Source organism: Hesperophylax consimilis, chromosome 17 (genome assembly GCF_061612785.1).
Source record: "Hesperophylax consimilis isolate HC1 chromosome 17, BYU_Hcon_1.0, whole genome shotgun sequence".
Taxonomy (NCBI): domain Eukaryota; kingdom Metazoa; phylum Arthropoda; class Insecta; order Trichoptera; family Limnephilidae; genus Hesperophylax; species Hesperophylax consimilis.
This window is the reverse complement of record NC_142852.1, coordinates 17,983,714-18,010,424: the sequence shown is the minus strand read 5'-3', so window position 1 is coordinate 18,010,424 and position 26,711 is coordinate 17,983,714. Positions and strand designations below refer to the sequence as shown.

Here is a 26,711-nt window from a genome sequence, read left to right as displayed (position 1 = left end):
ATGTAAGTAAATATATTATCATTGAGCAACACGGGTTTTTCCCTCGGCGTTCCACAACAACTAACCTTCTCGAATACTCCCAGTACATCCGCGATAGCATCGAAAAACGTTTACAAGTAGATGCCATCTACACGGATTTTTGCAAAGCATTTGACCAGTTAAATCAATCATCACTCATCAAGAAGCTGGAAAAGTTTGGGAAAAATGGAAATACTTTGAAATGGTTCGAAAGTTAGATTACAGAAAGAAAACTGCAAGTGGTTGTAGGGGGGTACTCCGCGGATCTTTTTACTGCAACGTCGGAAATCCCGCAGGGCTCGCATCTTGGACCTTTGCTATTTTTAATCTTTATAAACGACATAATTTTAAGAATAAAAACATCAAAATATCTCCTGTTTGCCAATGACCTTAAGTTGTACAAAAAAATTACTTCATTAGAAGATTGCACCGATTCGCAAAAAGACTTATCATCACTTCATGAATGGTGTACACTAAATGATTTATATTTTAATGAAAACAAATGTGCCGTAATTTCATTCACAAAGAACATTAATAAATTCTCAAACACATATCACATTAACAATATCCCTTTACTAAACACAATTTCAATCAAAGACTTAGGCGTGACATTTGACTCGCCACTTAGCTTCAATAAACATGTAGATACAATTTCAAAAAGTGCATCACAAGTATTAGGATTAACGCTAAGAATCACAAATTGTTCTAAAAGTACAGAATTAACTTTGACATTATATAAATCAATTGTGCGAAGTATTCTCGAATATGCATCAAAAATTTGGTCTCCCAATTATGAGATTCATAATTATAGGATTGAATCCATACAAAGGAAACTAACCCGTGTAATTGCTTATCGTGAAGGTTTATCTGGTCAATTTGGAACATATAATGACCGAATTTCGCACTACAAACTACACTCACTGACGGTCAGACGTAAACTTTCTGACGTACTGCTCCTACACAAAATTATACATGCATCAGTTGATACACCAAACATTTTATCCCAAATTAACATCAATATTCCATCGAGAAAATCAACAAGGAGGATGAACGACATTTTCTATATTAAAGCCTACCACACAAATACAGGATATTTTTCCCCTGTACCGCGAACATTAAGAAATTATAACATTATACATGGCTCTAATAATGTAATAGACATTTTTAATGACCAATTTAAACACTTCAAAAAAAATGTATTACCTTTAATCATATTAAGCTGATATTGTGATGAAACCCTTTATTTAATGAGAAGCAACATTGTACCTACCTAATCAGTGTCTCACCAGTACAGGTGTGACAATAACAAATCGTTTATGAACATATTTGTATTTACCTTTTACCCATTCTTATTTGTTATTTACTTCTTCATATGTAGCTTATTCATTTTGTTACTATTTTTGTTGTTATTATGTATTTAAACATCCATGTACGTAAATTTTTGGGCACCATGCCTGTTTTATGTACTTAAATAAAAACATAAAAAAATAAATAATTAAAAAAAAAATTAAAAAAAAATATATAAAAAAAAAATATATATAACATTCACCATTAGACATATACAACCAAGCAAAAAGCAAATCTAAACATGATAGTTTGTAGGTATAAGCCTGTTTTGTCGATCTTGAGGAAATAATTCAATAAGAGGTGCAATAGCTAGATGTTTATTGTTTTATTTTAAAAGTTGTAATATTTTGGTTTTAAATTTGGAAACCGATTGGAAATGATAGACATCGATTGAACTATATTTGTTTCTAAGTGTATGAAGCCTTTGAATTGGAGAGTTTACGAAGTAATTATTGGCAGATTTGGTAACAAAATATAGAGCATTTAAACGGGTATCACGGGTAGGTATACGCAAATTAATTAAGCTCGTTAAATCGAGGACGTCCAGGTTGCCATTTGATATATTGAAAATTCAAAATAAGTCACTCACTGTGCGTCTTGTAGTTAAATCGCTTAGGTTTAGCAATTCCATTAGACAAGTTTAATTAAGTTCTTCGATTGGTATTCCAAGTTTGTAATTAATAAACCTTAGATACTTATGTTGTACTCTTTCGATTTTTTGCTGATGAGTCTTATAAAATGGAGCCTAGATTGTTGAGTTATACTCCAAATTACTTCTTACCAACCCAGTATGAAGCAATTTGAAGGAATTAATTGTTTTAAATTCTTTTATCGTCCTCAGAATGAACCCCAGGCATCTCATGGCCTTGTTGGTTATTTCATTTATATGAGGAACAAAAGTCAATTTACTGTCAAATAATAAACCAAGGTGCTTAATTTGTTTCGACTCTTTTAAGGAAATTGTTGTTGATGCTATATTGATATATAATGGGATTTTCGATTCGGGTAAAAGTTATTGATTGACATTTTTCAATGTTGAGAAACAGTTCATTAAGGGTGCACCACTCTTGTAGCCTCACAAGATTTGATTGCAATACGCTACAGTAATTATGATTAGTTATTGTTTTGTAAATTTTTAAATCGTCCGCAAATAAAAGTATCATAACTCCATCAAAGATGGTAGTTATGTCGTTGATAAACAAGGAAAATAACACTGGGCCCAGATGTGACCCCTGTGGGACTCCGGTGAAGATTTCAAAGTGATGTGAAAAATGTGAATTGATTTATAGTGATATTTTTCTTTTGTGAAGGTAGCTTTCGAACCATTTTAAAATATGCCCAGTTATACCTAGGGATCTTAGTTTGTTTTAAAAGAATTTTATGTGAGACTTTGTCGAAAGCCCTACTAAAGTCGGTGTACACTACGTCTGTTTGAAGACGATTGTTCATGGAATTAGTTATATATTCCTGATATATCATTAAATTTGTTAGAGAAGATCTTTTTGCTATGAAACCGTGTTGTCGATGTGAAATTACTTTATTGATTTCAGGCGAGAGTTTAGAGAGCAGGGCAGATTCAAGTATTTTCGGGATTGACCACTGGATACAGATAGGTCTATAGTTGGATATATCAGATTTATCACCTTTCTTGAATATTGGAGACAGAAAGCTTGTTTTTCATTTTTTCGGAAAAATGCCAGTTTTTATGGACAAATTAAAAAGTTCAGTTAGAGGATAAGTCAATACTGATGAGCATTTCGATAAAAAGATTAGTGGAATGTTATCAGGACCAGCCGATTTGTTAAGGTCAAGGGATTTTAATTTGGTTCTTATACCACGTTCTTCAAATATGCATTTATTGAAATCGATGTTATTATTATTAGGTGTTGTGGCGTCGAGCATTGATGAGTTGTTTGTAGAAGCATAGATTTTACTAAAGAATTCAGCAAACAGATTAACAACTTCTTGGGAATTATCGGCCGTTTTGTTATCTAAATACATGTTAGAGGGAATACCGGAGTCATTGTTGTTAAGTAACTTTGAAAATTTAAAGATGTTATGGGGGTTGGCAAGAGCCAATTCTTCACAGTTGTCGATGCACTTTTTATAACATTGCTTGGACATTTTTTTGGTTGACTTTTTGAGTTCGTTAAATTTAGCGTAATCAATAGGATCGCGTGTTGATTTGTAGATTTTATGAGCTATTTTTTTGTCTCTAATTATTTTTATGAGATCGTTACTGAACCACTTTGGATAGTTATGTACATACATTTTTGAGACAGGTACAAGCGAATCAATAGATTTATTTAAAATTGAGTAAAATTTATCTACCATTTCATTTATGTTTTCTTCAGAGTCCAAGAAGTTCCAGTCAGTTGAAGATAAAAGATTAGTGATTTGATTATAATCGGCGTTGAAGAAATTCAATTTTGTTGATGCCGATGGATTTATTTTTTTAATTGAACTGTTGCATTCGATCAGTAGAGGGGGTGATATTTGTCTATTGGGAGTATTAGATTCAATAGATGCGAATACTTTAACAAATAAAAAATTTGAAAAAACTAGGTCGAGAAGACGAGAATAAATATTGAGTACATAGTTTAACTGTCGTAGATTTAGAAAATTTGACATTTCGATTATCTCATGAGAACCATGGTTGATGTTGTCCGTGGTAGAAGTTTTATTGTTATCTATGTCCCATATGACATTTGGCAGATTGTAAATGATACAGGTACATATTTTACCAAACTTGAAGAGGAATATACAATCCAGAAATGTGTATATTTTTAGTATACGTATCACAGCGATGCAAGACTCTTATAACGGGGGTTGCTCAAGGCTCACATTTTAATTAATACGGTATCCCCAATTGTGGATAAAGAGAGTACAGAATGGAAGAAGATGATGATGAAGGAAGTTTTGAGGTATATGGCTATTTAATCATAATGTGAATAAAGCCATTTCAAGCAACGCACAGTGCATTGAAGTGTATGGGGGAGAGGACAAAAATCATAACTCCGGTTACGCGTAGAATAAAAAAAATAAAAAAGGCACTTTTCTAAATCTGAGTCATTAGCTTCATAGTTAGTTCCCGCATATTAAAAATAAATATACAATAAAAGATATAAATTTGTTTTAGACCACTTTAATTTTAATTGTACTCTACCGGTTTCGGAAGCACCCTTCCTTTGTCAGGAGAATATTAAAACTAACCAATGATACAAAATATTGACAGATATATACATAATATTGTTAATTATGACGAGCCACAAAGTAATTGCTAAATATTAAAACTGCAACAAAGAAAGAGTTAGCGCAACACGGCATAACACCCCAAAAACAAACAACAAAAATGCTTTTGGCCGTGAAAATCTAAGAACTTACCTATTGGTAACTGTATTTGTTGGCTTAGCCAAGTCTCATTGCGTGCACGAAATTTCTCTCGATTGCGTGAAATGTCGTTTAGCAAAATGTTGAATTTCAAAAAAAGTCTGCTGAAAGGCATTATCTTGTCTCGATTTTCACCGTCGACGTCAATAAAATTCATAAGCATACATATTTTCTGAAAAACAGCCAGGTGTCTGTTGGATTTTTCGCTTTCGAAGAACACTTCTGCGAGTTCGAAGTTTTTGATAGAATTAAAAAAAAAAAAAAAATCCTTCAATTTTTTGGGACATAAAATTTTATTAGTTAACCATTAATAAATAAATCGTAAAAAACCACGAGGTGATATTCGGAGATATTTTTAAAACGCCTTCAAAGTTGAGTAACGCATTAATCAGGCTTGAAATTTAGGTGACAACTTTGAGGATACAATACAAAACAACCAAAAAAAATTACATAATATAAAAATAATTTCAAAATACATACCTAGGCCAGTAGATTCCATTGTAGTTTGATAGTAAAAACGTGGTATTTTTTGTATAAACGATGCGTCTTACTCAAGTGCTAAAATGCAACTGATAAATGTGATCGCTGTTGGTAATCCCTAAGTTGAGTGCGCATAACTAGCCAATGAAGTCATTAGAGTTGATTAATGTCATCGCAGTTTTGACTCATCATCTTTACAATAGCAAAATCAAAATTCATAAATTCGAATGTTGATGTTTGTATTTTTGTCCAAGGGACAATGCATTGTCCAATGTTTCGATTTTGAAACATGGTCTTTCACAGAATACATATGCAAGTATCGATCGATCTTGAGATGAATGAATGACCAGATTACGGGTTGTAACATCTTTCCCCAATTCTCGTTACAAACATGGACAGCAAGCTAAGCTGACAGCTGGATTAACATTTCTATGGTAGTTCCGACGAACAGAGTAAGCCCATCGTCCCATAGGCTTTGTGAAAAATCACATTGAGGGCGCTGTATGAAGAATTTTTCCATATTTATTTAAAGGTTGTGTATATATCAGTTGCTATAGGTATAGGCAGGACGACAACTATCACAGGAGCCAGGCTAATTATGGCGGCACATCAAACACGTAAGGGAATATTATTAACTAAACAACAATATAATATGTAATAAAAAATCTAAACGTAACATGAAACAGAACAAGATACAGAAAATCAAAGATAACTGTCACAAATAGGAATCAAATCCAGGATGTCTTATCTTAATGGGACAGGCGTTTGATACTCGCCAATTGGGTCTTATTGGGACCTGTATATGATTTATCCTAAATTCAGAATTAACAATCTCATCTTATTATCTTTAACAATATCTTTAACATCTTGCAACTAATTTCTCCATATTTTTGGCAGCTACATTTTAAAGTGATTAAATCACCAAGTTTCTGACTAAATAGGTGTGTTACCTAGTGTCACATAAATATTTGTGACAAGAGAAGTTCTTGCTTAATTGGGTTTATTTTGTCTATGGGTATTTTTTTCGAACTTTGGCAATATTTTGAAGGAAGGAAGTAGAGTTTTGTTTATGGTCACTTCCTTCCCGGTCAGCTAGGCCTGCTGATCGGTGGATCCAGTCACTCTCCTTTAAAGGGGCTTCAATCTGAGTTAATCATGTGAATAGGAGTTATTATTTCTTTTAAAAAAGGCGCGGGATGTTTATCCATTCACGACCAGTTCGTGTTTGTTATTATTTTAGTGGGGGAATATGGAATTCCGCTTTCATTGAGTGTTGGCCGATGGTCATGTCGGAGTGCTCGTGTTTCGGACTTGAAACCGAGATGGGTTTGGTCCTAGCTGTGGCTGGTTGTTCTTGGCGGAGTGTCCCCGTGTCGCAAGAGAACGGATTGTTGTCTTGGCTCCGTTGAAGAGTCTGGTCGACTACCACGTGCTGCAGGCCTGATGCCCCTGCAGGCGTCCATTGAAGGAGCTGCGTTCTCCCGCTGCCACTAAGAATACGGATTGCTGTCTTGGCTCCGTTGAAGAGTCTGGTCGACTACCACGTGCTGCAGGCCTGATGCCCCTGCAGGCGTCCATTGAAGGAGCTGCGTTCTCCCGCTGCCACTAAGGATACGGATTGCTGTCTTGGCTCCGTTGAAGAGTCTGGTCGACTACCACGTGCTGCAGGCCTGATGCCCCTGCAGGCGTCCATTGAAGGAGTTGCGTCCTCCTGCTTCCACCAAGGGAAGGATGTCCTGGCTTTCGACTCGGGTCCGTTCCCCGCTGCCGAGAGCAAGTCTTCGTTCGCCATCCGTTGTCGTTCTTTCGTTTCACGTTAAGTTAGTTTAGTTTGATTCAGGAGTCCATCGGGTATGTGCCTATATTTATTTCTATGGTTACAATGTTTATCATCTGTACTGCTTTGTTGTAACTCTTGATGTTTCAATATATTTTCCATTAAGAATTCATTCTTATTATTTATGATCACCCAACTTACTTGACAGGAAATTAATCCCACAATCATGAGATGGACATCTCTGCTCTACCGTTTTTGTAAACATTGGAATGTTACAACAATATACATTACATTTGGCGACCCAACATTTTCCTTACATTACACTAGATAGTATCTTAGAGAGAACTATTGAATTTTTTTAAAGTCTAATATTCAAGATGAACTTTTCCTTTAACTTATTTTGAAAGTTATATATTATCAATTACTAGACATCGCATCATATACATTAACAATATCACCTTAAAGTTTTGTACACCTCTTCAGATTAATATTTAAATAAATTAGATTGTCTCTAATACAACCCTGCATATGAAGTTTTCATTTTTCGATCTGTAAACTTCAAAAACTTTGTAATTGATGTTCAGAACATATGTTTTTATTTATCATTAGAATTGTTTATGGTGTTTATCTGTTTGTGCTTTCTACGTATTAATGAGAACCCATTCATTATCCGTTTCATTACCACGATGTATACAAATACAGCATTATAATGTAGGCTAGTTTATGTTAGGTTGGGATGGGTTAGGTTAAGTTAGGTTAGTTTAGGCTTTTTAAGGTGAGTTTGGGTAAGGTAAAGATCAATCATTTACTCACGGCACTTCCTAGTGTCAATGCAGACCCCAGCGCTGTTCCTCCTGAAGTGTAGAGCACATCTGCAGCCTTTCTTACAGTCCTTTTCCTCAATCACCGCACACTTCTGCAGCTTGCCGATGTCCGCGCATTTATCTGAAGGACATGGGTTGTAGCATTCTTCCCTTACTTCGTTAGCGCCGCACACCAGAGGTTTCTTGGTTCGAGGGGCTGAAGTCAAAGATATTTAGTTTATTGACACATAATCAAGTATTAATAGCAGACGCACTTGTTGCAGTCAATTTTTTTGTTAGTTCCGGGAGTGCAAACCTTTGGCCTCTTAGTAGTAGTCGTAACTAAAACAACAAATTTTAGTTATAATAATTACTGACTCGTTGATGATGCGTCTTAATTTAAATTTTCCATTTAAATATAAGCCTTCTCGCTGTTACGCTTAACTAAAAGCATTTGTTGTAAATATTACCTATTTCCGTCATTGATTGATTATTGATTATAGATTTTAAGTTGATTTTTTTTATTGATTTATTAATTGATTGATTGATTGATTGATTGATTGATTGATTGATTGATTGATTGATTGATTGATTGATTGATTGATTGATTGATTGATTGATTGATTTATTTATTGATTGATTGATTGATTGATTGATTAATCGATTGATTGATGAATTGATTGATTAATTGACATTTAGATGATTGTTATATCTATTGATTGAGTAATTAATTGATTGATTGATCGATATATCGATTGATTGATATATCGATTGATTGATATATCTATTGATTGATTAGATATTCTTTTAATTGGTTGAAAGATTGATTTATAGAATTACCGTTCGATCGATTGTTGTAATCAATTGATCTGTTTATTGGTTGATAGATTATCTTATCGATTGATTGATTCAACGATAAATTTATTTATTTGTTGATTAACGATTGATCACATGATCATTTGATTGATTAAATGATTGATTGTTAAATTGATCTATTGATTGATACTAACTAACTGATTGATTGATGAATCTATTGATCGATTGGTTTGTCGATCTATTGATTGATTGATTGATAAACCGATCTGTTTATTGATTGAGCAATTAGTTGGATGATCTATTGATTGATCGATTGATCGGTCGATCTTTTAAGTGATTTTTGATTTTTTGGCTGATTACCTATCGCACTGTTCTTGATATTTGCGAAGGGCTCTAGAAAATAAACAACGTAAAATCTTTAATATACCTTTGACAGAACCTCAATTACCTCTTGTGGCTAATCACCACCTTCTTGCTTAAGTAGTCACTTTAAAGTGTTCAACAATGTGTTGGATTGATCATGTATCGCAGGTGACTTTTCAAACAGCGCAAGAACGCAAAAAAACAAATCATTAAAGTTGGAATATTTCATTTCATATTTCTTCTTCAAAATTATAAATTATTTTTTTTGTTTTATATATATTGATTCACCTACTCTACTGACACTAATTCCCTTCAATATCCAGACTCAGAAAAAATGAACTGCTCTTCCTCAACCATCATTCGACAAATTATAGATATAATTCACCATTGTCCAGAATGTGTAGACTGGTCAACTCAAGTCAAAACCTTAACTTTTTTGGAATAAGTCTGAATGATTTTTGCCAGTCGCTAAACGAGTGACGGAATATTATATGTGTCCTGTAGTCCTGACCCACGGCGTATTCTTGACTTGATTCGACTTGTCACTTTATTTTTTTATATTATATCTACCATATGTCTTTGCTTTCATGTACCTTTGTCTAATCCTGTATTTTTCATTTTACTTTATTCGTGTTATTATTTTGTAATTTGGACGACGTCTGTTAATAAATAAATAAATAAATTTAAAATGGCTTACCTTCAGTTGGTTTTGGGCACGCTATCAGCGTACAAATCCACTGCCCGCTTTCAGTGCAAGAGCAAGTGTTACAGTCCAATTTTTTTGTCGTTCCCGGGATACAAACCTTTGGTGGCTCCGAAATGATGGCACCGCTGTCTAAAAACAAAAAAATTAAAATGTTATGTATCCGTTAAAATTAAACATTTTTGCTGAGAACATTTTGACAGAAAACATTGTAACAACTTACATTATTATAAAGATACCTCAGTGTTCTGTGTAAAATATCCGTTTTCTACCGCTGCTGGTATAATATTTTGGTGTCGCGAAATAATGAGCGATGTGAATTGGGCCGACTGCGGGTAACGCCGAAAAAACCATACCACAATATAACTCAAAGGACCACGATGATTCCCCTACAGTTGATCTTTCAGTTCATCACTTGGACACTTAATTTTCTAAAGAAGCCTCCTTGGTTACGTATGCAGAGATGATATGCGGCCGTATAACAAATGTTAATTGAGGTACTTATACCTGCAGGTGTTTTTACTGTGTCCCCCAAGAAGTGGGCACGGAGGATGTACTAGCTAATAACGAAACATGACATTTGTGCTGATAGTTTAAGAAGATTCACCACGACATTGATAACGTTCCAATATAGTGTAAAGAATGACTTGGTCACGAGCACTCAGAAGGATCACCTTAAATGGTGATCGACGATAATGAGGGGTAAACGCTTACCAAAAATCATGCCCATAAAAGGAATGATTAACTACGGACGAGGGGGAAATGAGAGGTGGAGTGACGAAACAGGAGCGGAAGAAGAACACACAGAGCAGCAGACAAAGACTTGAGTTGAGAGAACTCGGCACTTCAGTTCAGAGAGCTGTGTACTTCAGTTGTGGGAGTCAGATTGTTGCCAATAAACGGATAAGTGTTATATAATTTTTAACAATATCAATGGAAGTAAGAAGCTATGGAACGGAAACGTAACCCATATTCCTCAATAGAAAATGAAGCATTTTTTTAATATAACGGATAATTAGTTATCATGGTAACGCTATAAGTAGGTAAATAACCGTATTAAGGACTTGTACTTGTATACTTGTAAATTTCATAATATGACACACTCACACGAACCTCCTATGCATTGGTGCAGGCACTCTTGCTCCGAGTCAAACCTGTTAGCCGGGTTGCCCCCGCAGCCGCCCCACACGAACATGGTGCAGTTGCCAGCGCCGCCGATGGTGCCCTGGAAATGCCACTTTTGGAAGAAGCCCTTACACGGCCCTACCTCTGGCTGTCCCGTGCATAATTCTACAGATAAAAAATTTATTTGTTATTTTAATTTATTACTAAAAGCTAAATATAAACACTTCATCCAGGATCAACCGCTAATGCGGGCGCAATTGGAGCAGTTCGCTCCGGGCGCCGAGTTGCCAAGGCACCAACATTTAACTCGCGCCAGGTGTCGTTGGGCTCAGAGCCGGCCCTACCCTCATACAACTAGGGTAGTTCTGTTTAAAGATGAACAGTCATTTAATGACTTCCTTTTTCAAAACATTAATTGAATTTTACTTTAGTTTTCGGTAATTAATGAATGAAGATCTTGGAAGTGGAAATTAACCCACTTTCCGACATCCGATCGAGCTGAAACACTGCAGATAGACTTGTTGTCGATGACAATGAATTTTATATTAAATGAAAAAATACACTTTGTAAAACACCACTTTTATTTTATATTAATATTAACAGCTGTGATGAACTTGCCCTGGGATAAATTTTTTTTCCGTTTATTGTAGGAATTAATTAATTCTGGTTTCTCCAATCAAAACGTGGTCAGAGGTGACATCTAGAATAAAACTGGGAACTAGAGGGAACCGGGGCGTGTCGTTTTTTTTTATCTACGCCAAAAGATAAGATGCAACCAATCAGAGAGGCCTAATGAAAGGCAACACCTACCTTATTGATTTTTTATGGTGGGAAATAATTTTTCAGTTGATTTCACAGAATAGAGACTTACCAGATGTTGGCGTTAAAGCTATTTTAAAAAAACAAGTGCTTGAATTTATGATGATAGAAAAAAAAAATAGGAACATGCACTGCATTGTCAGAGACCTCCGTGATGGTACTTTGAATTCTCAGACTTATTCCAGTGCAGAAGCAAGAGTTTGGCAGGTTGGGGCGGATAGAAAAAAAACCCTAGCAAAGTCAATAAGAAACAATTAAACTCCGCTAAGCAATGCTACTAAGTGACTTATTAAGTAAGAAATTCGCCGTTAAATATAGTAATACGTAATTTTTCTAAGGATTTGGACGAATTATAATTACAACGAGCGAGGTAAATAAATTTTAACAGGACGAGTTTGGAAGTTGCTTAGTTAAATTAAAATCCTGCGAGAAGATTTAAAAATAAAACTTATAAATAAAAGATATTTTATACATCCTAGACCGTGAAGGTAATTGTAAGCCGGGCTAAAAAACTGGTAGGCCGACACGCCACTGAACTGAGGGGATCAAGTTTCATTCCTTGGGACTAAGAAGTTGACAGGTTATTTACAGGCTCTTCCTTCGTCATCTCCATGCTGGGTCAACTGAAGACATCCGGACCATACTCTTCCTTCTGCATCTCTTTGCTGCGTCCAACTAATATTACTTGGAGCACATTCGTTCTTCGTCATCTGCTGGCCATTACTCTGGATACTGAACTTTCAACATCTGAACTTTAACCATACCAATGCTGCCTTCCTCGGGGTTCAACCGTTCCAGACTATTCTGAACTTCAGGAACATTTTTGAAAACAGGGAACATTTTCAATTCTGAAGCCTCTTACTACCCGCCAAGACCGCACTACACATTTCTGCTGCTGGAGGGTGAATCGACTTTGTCAGGAGGTGTCAGGCAAATCTCAGACTTATAGCCATAAGTCCTTTGGCTGAGGGAGCATTGTAACAGTTATATCTAGCCCGCTACAGAGCTATAACAGCAATCAGTTCCCATCACTGATTTACGGCTGTTTGAAATAGGGCAACTTCGCCACAACGGGAGACTGGATTGCGAACTCACGAACGCGGCCGGTTTCGGTATTCAACAGACTTCGAACCACCACATGGGTCGACATATTTTACGAGCTACGATGACGTCGCAGTAGTTTATTTTACCTTGGTCATCCAACGCTCTACTCATTAAATTTTAGCAATGCTGAATTGCACTGCTTGGCGCCCTTTTACGTTTATCAGGTCAGTTAACTTTTAATGTCATCAACCTTATTGTCAACCTCTCAATGTAAATTTAAATTTTCTAACTGTGCATTCTATCCTTCGGATGATGCACACCCCTGAGATGTTATCTATTGATTTAAAGAGTTCTCATGTTATCTAAAGTTGTAGGAATAAATATTGTTATCTTGGAATCGTTTTCCGCTTTCTTTTATTTCTACACTTGTTAACCTCAAAACATGGTTTATTGGCGACAAAGTGCCTTGCACCTAATATTCCCGTTATAAATGGCGGCAACGTGGCTTATGTAGTCATAACCGTTATAATGTTAGATTCTGGAGCATCTTGTAGCGTAATTCCCGAAGAGTGTTATTTCAATAAATTCAGCAGTATTGAGTTAATGCACGAAAACGTGAGCTTACGGAGTTTTGACAATACGCTCATTGGTGTGGTAGGTACGTTTTCACCGATACAAGAGTTTAACGGCTTACGCCACCGAATAAAAATTATTGTCGTCAGTAGCTCTCTTTCTATTTTAGGACGTGATTTCATGAATCTCTTTAACGTGGGAATAACTGGGATCGTTAATTGTGTAAAACAAAATACATTAAAGGAGCGATTAGCAAAAAAATTTCCAGAAGATTTTACGGATAAATAAGGGAAGTTTAACAAGTACGAAGTGAATTTAACGTTAAAAGATTCTGCCGCTCCGATATTTCGTAATCACAGAATAATGCCGTTTGCTTTGAAGGAAAAAGTTGAAAGCGAATTAAATAATTTACTTTCAAACGGTATTATAAAGCAAGTTCAATATAGTGATTTTGCGAGTCCGATCGTGCCGGTGATCAAGAAAAATGGTAGCATTAGGTTATGTGGTGATTATAAATCGACAGTAAATAATCAGTTATTAGTTGACAAGTATCCGTTACCTAGAATTGAGGGATTATTGACCAAAGTGAATGGAGGCAAGGTTTTTGCTAAAATTGATCTAAAATCCGTATATAACCATTTTGTTTTGAAAAAGGAGTGTAGACGTTTCACAACAATCAATACCCACTTGGGGTTATTTCAGTATAAACGGCTAGTGTTTGGGTTGTCACCAGCGCCAGCGGTTTTTGCTAAAGCAATGGCAAATTGTTTATCAGGATTACGGAACATGACGTTCTACTTGGATGATATTATTGTGATAGGAAAAGATGAAGACGACTTAGAGAAAAACGTGTGTCTCGTTTTAGAGAGGTTAAAAAGTTGTAATTTAACGGTGAATAGTGAAAAGTGTGAATTCAATTTAAAAGTTATTGATTTTTTAGGTTATAAAATAAGTGAACAGGGGATTCAACCGTGTCAGCGGAATAAAGAAGCCATTTTAAATGCATCAGCGCCTAATGATTTCAATAAATTGAGAAGTTTGGTAAGGTTAGTTATTATCGTAATTTTATTCCAAAAATGGCAAATATATTGTCACCATTATACGATTTACTTAAAAAAGATGTTAAGTTTCAATGGGGTACGGAACAAAAAAACAGTTTTGCGATAATAAAAAAATATTAACTTCGGATAGGATTTAAACGCATTTCGACGAGAATATTCCTGTGAAACTTGTCACGGATGGGAGTACGAATGGGGTCGGAGCAACTTTAATCCACGTCTTTAAAAATGGCGTAGAAAGACCAATAGGGTTCGCAAGCAGAACTTTAAATAAAGCGGAAAAGAATTATTCGATTTTTGATATTGAAGCAACAGCTATAATTTTTGGGATTAAGAAGTTTTATCAATATTTGTACGGCAGAGAATTTATTTTAGCTGTAGATAACCCGCCTTTGGTCAGAATTTTCGGTCAGAATAGAGAAATTCCTAAAATTGCGGCCTCAAGATTACAACGTTATGCAGTTATATTAGGATCGTTCAATTTTAAGATTGAATATGTAAAGTCGAAAAATAATTGTTCAGACTTTCTGAGCAGGTGTCCGATTGAAAAGTTAGCTGTGAAGATAATATAGAGTTATTTTGAAAATAACGGGTTTAATTTGTCTTTAGACGGAATAAGAAGTGAGACCGAAAAGGACGAAATATTAAGTCAAGTAAAACAATTTCTTATCGAGGGTTGGCCAGCATCAGTAAAAAAGGCACAAAATGGTAATTTTATTAGAGTTTTCTGGGAAAAAAGGTTAGAATTGTCATTGATAAATGGGTGTATTTTATATCAACATAGAGTTGTTATTCCTGAGTCTTTAAAACAAGAAGTTTTAAAGATGTTACACAGATCTCATTTAGGGGTTTTTAAGACTAAAAGCATTGCAAAAAGCTTTGTCTGGTGGCCAAAAATTAATCAAGATTTGGAGAAAATAAAAGAAAATTGTAGAGATTGTTTAGAAATTAAACCAGAATCACAAAAGAGTTCATTAGCAGTATGGCCTTATGAACCTGAAGTATAGTTCAGGGTGCATATTGATCATGGTAGCTTACTTAATAAAAACTTTTTAGTTGTGGTAGACTCTTCTTCGAAGTGGATCGAGTGTCTGAAAGTAAACAGTCTGTCTTCAAAAGAAAATATTGAAGCAATTCATAGGTTATTTTCACAGTTTGGTTTTCCAGCAACTTTAGTTAGTGATAATGGTACATGTTTTTGTTCTGAGGATTTTGAAATTTTTTTTAAGAAAAATGGGATAGAACATATCACTAGTCCAGTTAACCACCCGAGTAGCAATGGGCAAGCTGAGAATGCTGTTAAAACCTGTAAAAATTTTCTTTAAAAAATTTGTAAACTTAATAGATATCCTTCAGATTATAAAGAAAAGTTATGTCACTTTTTAACAGACTATAGAAATACCGTTCATGCAACAACAGGGTGTGAACCATCTGTATTATTAATGGGAAGGAAAATTAGAACAGTATTTGACTCTCTGATTCCTAGGAAGGTTGATGAAAGAACGAATAGTTCAGGTTCTACTCGACAACACAAAGTAATGCAAAAGGTTATTCAGAGTCAAGTCAATCAGAAAAGACAATATAAGGGTAGAAATAAGTCAGATTTCAATGTAGGTCAGAAAGTGATGATTGAAGTGATTTCAGAGCTCAGGGTAATAGGTTATGGGTCCCTGGGGTTATTGTTGAAAAAAAGTTATCAAAATATATTTCATAAAAATTAACAAGTCTAATATGGTGTGGAAAAGACATTTAGACCAGATTAAAAAATTACATGTTTCATGGCAGGAGGGAGATAAACCGGAATTCGGTACGTCTGACACAATTGAACTGTCGACGGATGAAGTAAATCTCTCAGGTATGTTACGTAATAGAAATGTCTCTAATACTGTTCCTCCATGTTTCAGGTCTAACCCGTGGCAGGGAAGACTTCGTCCAAGATGAAGGTACTTCGCAGTCCAGGAAGAGGAGTGGACTGACGACGAGACAAAGAGAAGGGAAACAGAAAGAACGTGGCATATGATAGTTAATTTAAAAAAAAAATGTTGTGTTAATTTTTAGAAAATGAAATATATGAAATAAAATTGTAATATGAATTATGTAGAAATAGGGTATACTATATGTAGCTAGGGACATTCAATTTAAGTAGGGGAGGATGTAAGAAAGGTTTTAGGTGGTACGCCTGCTTTTTGAATGTGTAAGAGCGAGATGACAGATCGATGTATAAAAGATGATGGATGCATCTGCTCGCTCTCTTTTCCCAACCGACAGCTAAGAATATAGTAGTAGACAATCACTTCTATATTGTTAATAAACGTTCAATCCGCATATGCGTTCTATTATTGAGTACCAGCAAGTCTGTATATAACAACAGCCAACCAGGTTTCGCTTAGCTCAAGCTTCATCAGGGCTTATTATATCAACTAAAGTTATTTTTATACAGACACATATATATAGAAGAAAATAAAACAATGAGTGAAGAGATAGAAATAAAAGAGCAGACACCTTATTAGTGCTAGAACGAGAAAGGATGTAGACTGATTACAGGATGGGTAGGAAGGGAGGGGGGAGGGAGGAAACAGTTTTATCGGAGGTTAACGGAATAAATTAAATATTGGACTATCAGTTAAATTGATTTGATTATTGATTATATTTGATTTATTTTTGATGGCTTTTTTTAATTTCGAGGGCTTCTAAATTGTTTAACCTAATTCCAATTTCATTTTTATGTAATATTGTAGTCCCAGAGGTTTTATCAAATGAATGGTTAGTTTCTAGTAGATGATTCGCGAATTCTGAAAAAACATTATTATTTCAACACCTCAGGTGTTCTTTTATTCTTATGTTTACGTTCCGGGCCGTTTTTCCGATATAAAAAACAGAACAATCATTACAATTAAGTTTATATATGCCCGAGTGGCTAAGTTTATCATCAATATCTTTAGTGTTAATTAAGTATTTACCTAAGTTATTATTAGTATAAAAAGCGGGCTTTATGTCTGGAGGGAATTTTTTTACACTTAAAGAAGAAAAGTTATTTGTATACAGTACTCTACGCCACTGGAATTGGTGATTAATATTCACATTATTATTAAATTTATTGAAAAGAAATTTATTTGAAGCTAAACGTTGACGATGTTCTTTGCATTTGGACAGGTACCGAAAGACATTTTATTAGACTCATTTCTCAAAATAATAAATTCTTTCCACAAACAAATTCAATAATCTCGCTGCCAAGGAATCACCAACTAACCTAATATTTGACCTTATGGGTCCAGTATGCAAATTCTTTAAAATATCACATCCATGTATTTTCTGTTTGTTGGTTTCAATATAATCTGGAAGGCGCTGATTGCACCCGATGGAAGATGTGCATATCCAGTGACCAGAGGAGTCGCACTGGCAACAAGGGGATTTCATTCCAGGGGTGCACACTGTGGGTCTCTTTGTAGTCGTGGAGGCTATAAATGAGACAACAAGGATGAATGATTTACACAATTAGTAGCAAAAACCTCACCTAATCTAACCAAACCATAACAAATCAAAGCCATCCTATCGTTTCATCGGGATCTTTTTTGACACCTTTATGTGATATTCAATTACCGAACCAAAGTTCGACTGTCGTCCAGTATGAAAAAGATGTCATAACAGAGCGGAACTATGATCGGTTGTCCAATGTCTCCTTTCCATAACTCGAGATAATTTATTGTTAATTAGGGTCTATTGACAGTTAATTTTTCCGCGGTTCCAATATCACTGTATACCAAAACAACTGACGTATTATATATTGAAAAAACAATATTCTTACTAATTTATTCTTATTACGCTAATTCTAGCCAATTTATTACATAATTCCATCTCAAAAATTAATTTTGAAAACTATCAGCATTGCCTTTGGACTCTTGTTATTATCGTTATTATATACAATTATTGAACTCCTCTCTACAACAGAACTCTCTACAATAACTTGTGTTGTAACCCTCTTAAACCATGCGTTGGTTTGTTATGTTACTTATTTTGAGGCGATGTAGTGGACATGGACAGAATATTAAATTTTGTTTCACTTAATTTGATTCATAGTCTATGTATGTGAATAAATTTATTTATTTATTTATTATTTATTAACGCCGATTATAGCGGCTTTTACAAAAAAATAACATTTGTTATACATATTAATACAGAATATACATAGATAAAAAAAAATATAAATATAAAATACATAAAAGAGAACAATAGAAATAGTTATTATAAATACAATACAACAATTGTTTATATATTTATATATATATATATAAATATATAAATATATAAACAATTCATATACAATAAATCCCGGATAAATTAATACTTTAAAACTATATTTGATTATAATCAATCTGAGAAGCGCTGACATACAGTTTTAATTAAATAGTGTTTGTATGAGGTTAAGCTAGTAATGTTTATAGATTCATCCAAAACATATTTATTACCAAGTACATGTAGGCGATTTATTATGGAATTGAGTTCAGCGTTAGATCCTGTATTGTTGCAATGATAGGGTAATTTGAAACGAACTGATCGACTAGGTACATGGAAACATATTAACGAAAGAAGTTCAGGGGAGTTCAACAGGTTGGTAACGATTTTAAATAAATAAAATAGGTCAAAACAAATTCTTCTTTCTTTTAATGTATCGAGTCCCAATAATTGTAACAGAGAGGGGTAATTAATGTTTTCGACGAATATTCCCAATTTAAAATTAATATAACGTAAAAATTTATGTTGGACTCGCTCAAGGGAATTCTCATGTACACTGTAGTAAGGACTCCAAATGGTGGTGTTAAATTCTAGTTGGCTTCTAACAAGTGAAGTGTAAAGTAATTTGACAGTTTTTAAATTTTTAAAATCCTTTGAAATCCGTAAGACAAATCCTAACATTTGCATTGCTTTACTGGTTATATTATTAATGTGTTTAATGAATGTTAATTTAGTGTCAAATGTTATACCAAGGTCTCTTATTTCATCCACAGATAATAAGGTGTGATTATTGAGAAAGTAGGTGAACTAAAATGGGTTTTTTTTTCTGTGGAATCTCATAAGTTGACATTTTTTTACATTAAGAGTTAATTTGTTTTTAAGACACCAATCGTAAAAGCTATTAATATTAGATTGAAGTGTTAGACAGTCCTCGATATTGTCAATAATTCTATATATCTTCATATCATCAGCGAACATTAGAATGAGAACACGGGTGAATATGTTTGTTACGTCGTTAATGAATAAATTAAAAAGTAAAGGACCAAGATGCGAACCCTGGGGTACGCCACTGGTAGCTTCGAACATGTAGGATAAGTGATCATTAATACAGACAGTTAACTGACGCCTAAGTAGGTAACTCTTAAACCAAGATAAAAGGTTTCCATTAATGCCGAGTTTCAAAAGTTTATTAATGAGGATTTTATGACAGACCTTATCAAACGCCTTACTGAAGTCCGTATATATAGAATCAACTTGTTGTTTGTTGGCAAGTGCATTGGAAATAAAATTTTTATATAATGTTAGGTTAGTCAAAGTTGATCTGCCGGAGATAAAGCCGTGTTGACAAGTTGCGATACAAGAGTTTACAAAGAAGCTGATTTTCTTAAGAATCAATTTCTCAAAAAGTTTAGGTATAGACGATTGAATACAGATAGGCCGATAATTTTCAACAAAGGATTTATCACCACTTTTAAATACAGGAGTTAGGTAGCTAAGTTTCCATATTTGTGGAAAGTGTCCTGTGGAGAGTGACTTGTTGAACAGTATATTAAGCGGAACAGATAAACTTTGGACACAATTCTTAAGTAAGATGGAAGGAATCTTATCAGGTCCCGAGCTCGTTTTGGGTTCAAGTGATTTAATACAGACTATAATGTCTTCAATATCAATGTGTATTTGCGATAAGTGTAAATTTATATCCGAATTGAAGTAAGGAATTAAGTCATCTGGAATATCAGGTTCATACACGTCCTTAAAGTAATCAGCAAACATGTTAACAATTTCATAAATTTTACTGGAGCTATTTTGTCTGTAACGTATATTACCAGAAATACCAGCATCATTGTTTTTCATTGATTTTGTGTATTTCCAAAAGTATTTTACATCATGAAGTATCGTGTTCTCAACCGAATTAATGTAATTTTTATAACATCTTTTTGTCATTTTTTTGCAATCTCTTCTAATATTGTTGAATGCCGTATAGTTGGGAATTGTTCTGTGTTCTTTATATTTTTTATGTGTTTCTTTTTTAATAACAATTAACTGAATTAATTCTTTGCTGAACCATATCGGATACTTTCGTACTTTATGATGAATTAGAGGAATTGTGTCGGAAATGATTCTATTCAGTTGAGAGTAAAATAGTTCTACGCTATAGTTGAGATCACCTTCCTTGAGAACAGACCAATTTACTTTGTTAAGTGCATGATTAATGTCCTGGTAATTAGCATTAATGAAATTACGACTACAATTTTTAATTAGAGGGTCACACTCTATTGTAATAGGTACTAGTATTGTAAGTGGAGGGTGGTGACTATCAATTGGGTCAAAGGATTCGGCTGACTCATAGACTTTTATACCCTCATCAGTAGAAAAAATTAAATCAAGTGTCCGATTACTACAATTCAGCACATTGTTACATTGAAATAGACCTAAATAGTTCGACATGTCTAAGATTTCTCTCTCGCACGCCGGTAATGGTAAGTAATCCAAATCATTAAATTTACAATTAGGTAGGTTATAATCACCGCAAATTATAATATTGTGATTAGGGTGGTTAGATTTGAGTAGCTCGACATCTTCACAGTGATTTTTATACATTATTATATTAGAATTTGGTGGAATATATACACATCCGATGATAGTTTTTTTGGATTTATCGTTTAACATTACAAAAATTTGCTCAACATCATTGTTTTTGTTTTTTAATAATTTCGATGAAATTTTTTTATTTACTGCTATCAGGACGCCTCCTCCTCTTGATTTGGAGCTGGTGTTCCGATTTCGGTCAACTCGGTAGATACTGTGGTTAGGTAGACCGAGCTCCGCTGAGTATATCGATGGTTCCAGCCAGGTCTCAGAGAGTATGATGATGTCCTGTGTGATGGTGGGTGCATTAGTTCTAAAGTCACTGAGTTTAGTCCGAAGTCCCCTGACGTTCTGGTAGAAGATGTAACGTGGCGCGGTTATAAGTTTTTTGGTATATTTATTATAATTTTGGGTCTATTGTTGATATATTTGATAATTAAATTATTTTCTCCCTTGCTTTTTCGATCTTCCAGCTCCTTCCACAAGTTTTGTACTTCTTGCCGTTGAAGCATTGTTAAGTCGTTCTTGGTCTTGATAATTACATTTCCATACGGTATTCCTTTTTTCTGTAGAACAGTTCTGGCTTGATATTTATCGGACAGTTCGACCTTGATGGGGCGTGTTTTATTAGTGTCCTTCTTACCCAATCGATACACTTTAATTAGCGAGGTATCTACATTATCAACATTGTTAAGAATATTCTTGACATTATTCAGATCTTCACTCATTGTTGCAGTTTGAGAATTACCCGAGCTTTCAGGAACATTGAACATTATTACATTTTTAGATCGCGATTTTCTCTCGTCCATTTCATTCAAAGTTTCGCAAATTCCTGTTAGTTGTTCCGTTTCGATGTTGGTAGTTGATACATTTTTGGAATGATTAGGTGAAATGTTCCTGTAGGCATTCAATTCACCTTCAAGAAAACCAACTTTTGTGGAAACCAAACTAATATTGCCTAGTAGCACTGAGAGTTGAGGCGTTAATTTACCCATTTGTTCTTTAGTAAATTTATTAGTGGGATCCATGATGGTCGTATTTAAATCACGTATAATATTGTTTGCTAATGTGATGAATGCATATGTATCGCAGGAGTCCATGATAAAGTAGCTGGCGAGATAGGTTTAGCTGCCCTGACTTGTATCGGCGGGAAGGAGTGAGTACTTGCGCTGAGCGGCTAGTACGGACACGCACACAGTCACACTAGAGTAGTAAGTCGCGCTCGGTGGAATTAGGTACCTAATAGCGGTAATGGCGGATTATTTTTAATAAACTTAGGTATTGAGTTGACACAACACGTATGTGGAGTGATGCACTACTTTCACTGCACTGTTACTAAATTAGCACTAGAGTAACGTATTACTTATGATCAGGATCTATTTAAATTCGTTATTTTTTTAATATTTTAGCAGGAGCTGATTCAAACACGTTAGTAATGTGTATATTCGTATTGTTGTTCTGATTGTACCTTGAGTAGTTTTGTGACATCCGATCGCATTACAGCATAAAGAAGTAAACATGTAGCGTGACGATGATATACATTGATATTTGATTGTAAAAAAAGTATAATAAACTATTATTTAAAAAAGGAGAAAAGAATAACATTATTAAAGAAAAAGGCTGAAAAAATATACATGTACAGGATATTATGCCATTAATGTAAAAGGACCAATATGAATAAAAATGTAATCAATCCTCGGCTAGTACAGATAATTTAACATTATTTTTAAAGGTACACAAGAAAATTGACGACTTGATGTATTCTGGAAGACTATTGAATAAAAATGGAGCAAATAAAGATTTAGTGTGGATTGCCATAAAGTTCAGACCAGAGCCAATTTTTGTAGTATGAATTTGCTGCGTTCTTTTCGCAAAACTAATACTGTCAAAAAATCTGCAAAGCGTTTGTGTGCTAAATACTTGTTATAAATTCATGATATTTCATTTTGATAATAAAGTAACTGTGTGTAGGATATCTGATTTTTACTTGTTTATAACTTTGAGAATCAGGTTTTGGGCAATATTGTGTGGTTCTATAATAATCTTCAGACAGAAACCCCAGAACACTATACTATACGAAAGTAGATACTGAATTATAACATAATAAACTTTTTTTAATTTGTCCTTGTCTAGTACATGTCTGTGATCTTATGAATAAATTATTGTAAAATGTTTGTACCTTGAGTAGGTTTTGGACATCCTATCTTGGTGCAAGCCCACTGCCCATTGTCCAAACAAACGCAGGTGTTGCAGTCAATTTTTTTTCTTTCTCCTGGGGTGCAAACAGAAGGTCGTTTTGTTGTTACAACAGCTAAATGGAAAAAAAATATTTATAATTACATATCATTATTAATGTGTTTCACGCGTTTTATGTATTTCTGACTGGAAATTTTCATTTAAAGTTAATGTCGATTTGAAAACAAATGCTTGCTTAAAACTCACAACAAAAAACGTGTAACAAATTTAACTTATTCTATATTATGGTAAAGAGAGGAGATCTTGTGGAGGTCAAGCTGCTGAAGATATACAGAATATATTGTCAGTCGACGATATCGGAAGTCATCAGGAGTCGACCACTTAGCTTGCGGTTGTTTTGTAACTCAAATTTATCTTAACTCTACCTAGATTTAAAATTTGAAATCCTAATTTTTTCTTATTGCACAAATGAAAAAATTATTTAAAACCGTATAAAACGCTGTACCTCTAGTTAGCAAAGTTGTAGCAAATTTTATGTTCTACATATTTGTAGGAAATGTTTTCGGCAAAATTTGCACTGGTGACAAAATATATTTAAAAAAAAAACTATAATTTGACACAATTTCGGATTGTTTTCATGTTTTTGCTAGGACTTCTGAAAGCGCCTTGTTAAAGCGATGAACCCCTGACCCAAAAATGACAAGGGGAAGAAAAACAATATGAACTGTTACGTACATGGTTTTGTTGGTTTTGAATAGCCGCCTGAAACTGCAGCGATGGAACATGCCACCAACAACAGAACGGTCGCTGACTTCATTTTGGTGGAAATTCACTGAAAAAAGGTTTTAAGTTGCAACAAAAATAAATATTTTAATATCGAAGATAACATTAACGACTCAAACGAAAAATTGGAAACCGAAAATATTGGAAAAAGATTCAATCGCAGATAGGAATTGAACCCAGTACCTCTTCCTTGCCGGGGAAGTGTTCTGACCACCATAGGTACATGGAAAAAAATTGCTGATATTGAACATTGCTAATTTATTAAAAATCTCCTCAAATAGTAAGTGATTGCTGGGCGTTTCCTTGTAAACTTTTAGATATTTTAAGAGAGTTTAATAAATTAGCAATATTCATTCTTTTTTGTTTCTCAACTTACGTCAATTTTAACTCTTTTAAAAATTCATTATTTAAGGTTTTACTTATTAAGTTATTCCACTATATAAAAAACAGTAATTATTCAATTTTAATTAATATCGAAAAACAGATGAGTATTTTATAATATTTATAAATATATCGTAGACACTTAAAACAATAGGTGAACAACGAAGGTACGCCGTGTTTAAAATAAGATATTTTGATGTGTACTTCTTAAGTATGCTAGTTGGTAAGTAAACAAAAGGTTTTTAAAATGCTAAATGGTTATAGCGTTTGGCTACACTGTATGGAAGAGGATTGGAGCATGACACGTAGGACTGAGGACTGCCTAGAGGCAGATGGCGAGGAAACGCAGTTTGTGAAGAGCATTGATGGATGAGTACTAATCCCATCCACGAAGATAATCAAAGGAAAAGTGAAGAATTTGTTTTTATATTAAATCCACCTAGAAGGAACTTGGAAAAGGTGTAGCACTTTATTCTTACCTGATCTCACAGAAAACACCTTAACAAATGATTGAATATATCATCAAACATTCTTCAGAGGTGAGGATTTTAAAGATATTGTGTTATTCTGCATGTCTTTCCACCAACTGTGTTTGTTGTCAATAATAGTTTTCAGCAAAACATATAAAGCACGTGACAACTGACGGTTGTCACAAACATGAAGTCGCTTTAATGTTTGCTAGAAATCTTTACCTTTGAAGTTTTAATGTTGCGGCCTGGTGATTTAACAGTTTTCAGAATTCTAATAAATAAATCAACCATTATAAGCAGTCGCTTGTCTTGTTTCTTTAGCAATCTAACTAAGCCACCAATATTTACATTCGGCCACCCATTAAATTTGTTTTCTTCAATTGATCCCTTAAGTGGTAAAACGATTTGAGATACTGTCTGTTGAGTCCCTTGTCAAAACCAGTAGACGTCTAAGTAGGTGATCACTGTAATCAATTATATTTGGTTGATTTGTATTTTTGTGTAACCCCGTTTTTGTGAAATATAATCTCAATGGCGATATGTTAAAACTGTTAGATGTTGGTATTATCTACGCCTTGGCGCCTTGACAATTCGGCGACAAGAGCGGAGTGCTCCAATTGCGCCCGCACAGAGCAGGCCATGAATACACGTAAAGGAAAAAAATAACTCAATTTTTCCTTGTATTCATATTTATTCGTTTCTCTCACAAAATCTTCCATCAGATTTGAAAATTATAATTTACGGATATAACACATTGCAGAAATAAAAGTGTATCGCCATAATCGAAGCAAATATACCAAGCGCCGATCTCACAAACCGTCAGTTACAATTATTAAAAGATGGTCAACTTGTATTGAGAGTGCTAGTGTCATCATAGGCCTTGCACTAAGGACGGGCGGTTTCTCATTATTTCACAATTCACAAAATTTCAAAGATGATTTTCAAATTCTGTGAAAGTTATTTTTTTGTATTTATTTAACGGCAGTATTAAGTAACTTAAAAAGATACAATATTAAGTAAAATAAACTTATATATAAAGTGATGTAGTTTTTTCTCAGTCCTCCTCACTAGGTATTCCTGTTCCGAGGCGGACTGTAGTTTGTTGTATTTGTGTTAATCATGATTTCCTCATCTTCTAATTTGTTGGTTCCCACATAATATAAAATAAATAAAGCAAAAAGTATTTATGTTTGTTGTCTGTAGGTTGCGTTTGGGTTACTTCATAAATTTAATGATTTATTTATTTATTTATTTATTTATTTAAACGCCCATTGGGCTTTTACATACATTGTTATTAGTGTTATTACATTAACTATGTGACATTGAAAAGTTTACGTACATATATAAATAAAATAGTTATTATATCTGTAGTACATAAATGTTTTACAAATAATACAGAATACCATTATGGAGAACAGTTTTTTTTTTTCTTTTTTTACTTACTTAGAAAAATAAATGGATTGAAATTAATCAGCATTTATAGGGACTTAAAATCATATTCGAATTGTTATTTAAATTACAATATTAATTTGTAAAGTTAAAACATATATATTAAAGTTAAAAAGTCATTTCCTCATCTTCATGTTTAGTTAGCCATAATTTGATGTCTTTTTTAAACTTTTCTATGTCCATGTTGTTTTTAATTTCAATAGAAAGGGCATTATATAAATATATAGCATGTAAATAGTGGTTTTTCTGGCAGAAAGATGTATTTAATTTTGGAATGTTTAGTAGATTTGAGGA

At 34.0% G+C, this 26,711-nt stretch overlaps 1 protein-coding gene across 2 annotated transcripts in view; it reads right to left on the bottom strand.

Moving 5' to 3' along the window:
- The window catches only part of LOC149416128 (papilin-like), a 30,766-nt gene extending 5,641 nt beyond the window's left edge, over positions 1-25,125 (bottom strand). Inside the window, exons 1-6 of one of the 2 annotated variants that reach the window (XM_089641575.1) lie at positions 24,978-25,125; positions 24,070-24,166; positions 23,318-23,449; positions 10,805-10,987; positions 9,692-9,829; positions 7,826-8,032 (exon numbers count right to left, since the gene is read on the bottom strand). In XM_089641575.1, coding sequence (XP_089497701.1) covers positions 7,826-8,032; positions 9,692-9,829; positions 10,805-10,987; positions 23,318-23,449; positions 24,070-24,151 — 742 coding nt within the window. In that variant the 5' untranslated portion in view covers positions 24,152-24,166; positions 24,978-25,125. Of the gene's footprint in view, positions 1-7,825; positions 8,033-9,691; positions 9,830-10,804; positions 10,988-23,317; positions 23,450-24,069; positions 24,167-24,977 lie in introns of those variants that run through there. The other variant, XM_089641576.1, reaches the window with a different exon arrangement.
- Between the last annotated feature and the right edge of the window lie 1,586 nt (positions 25,126-26,711).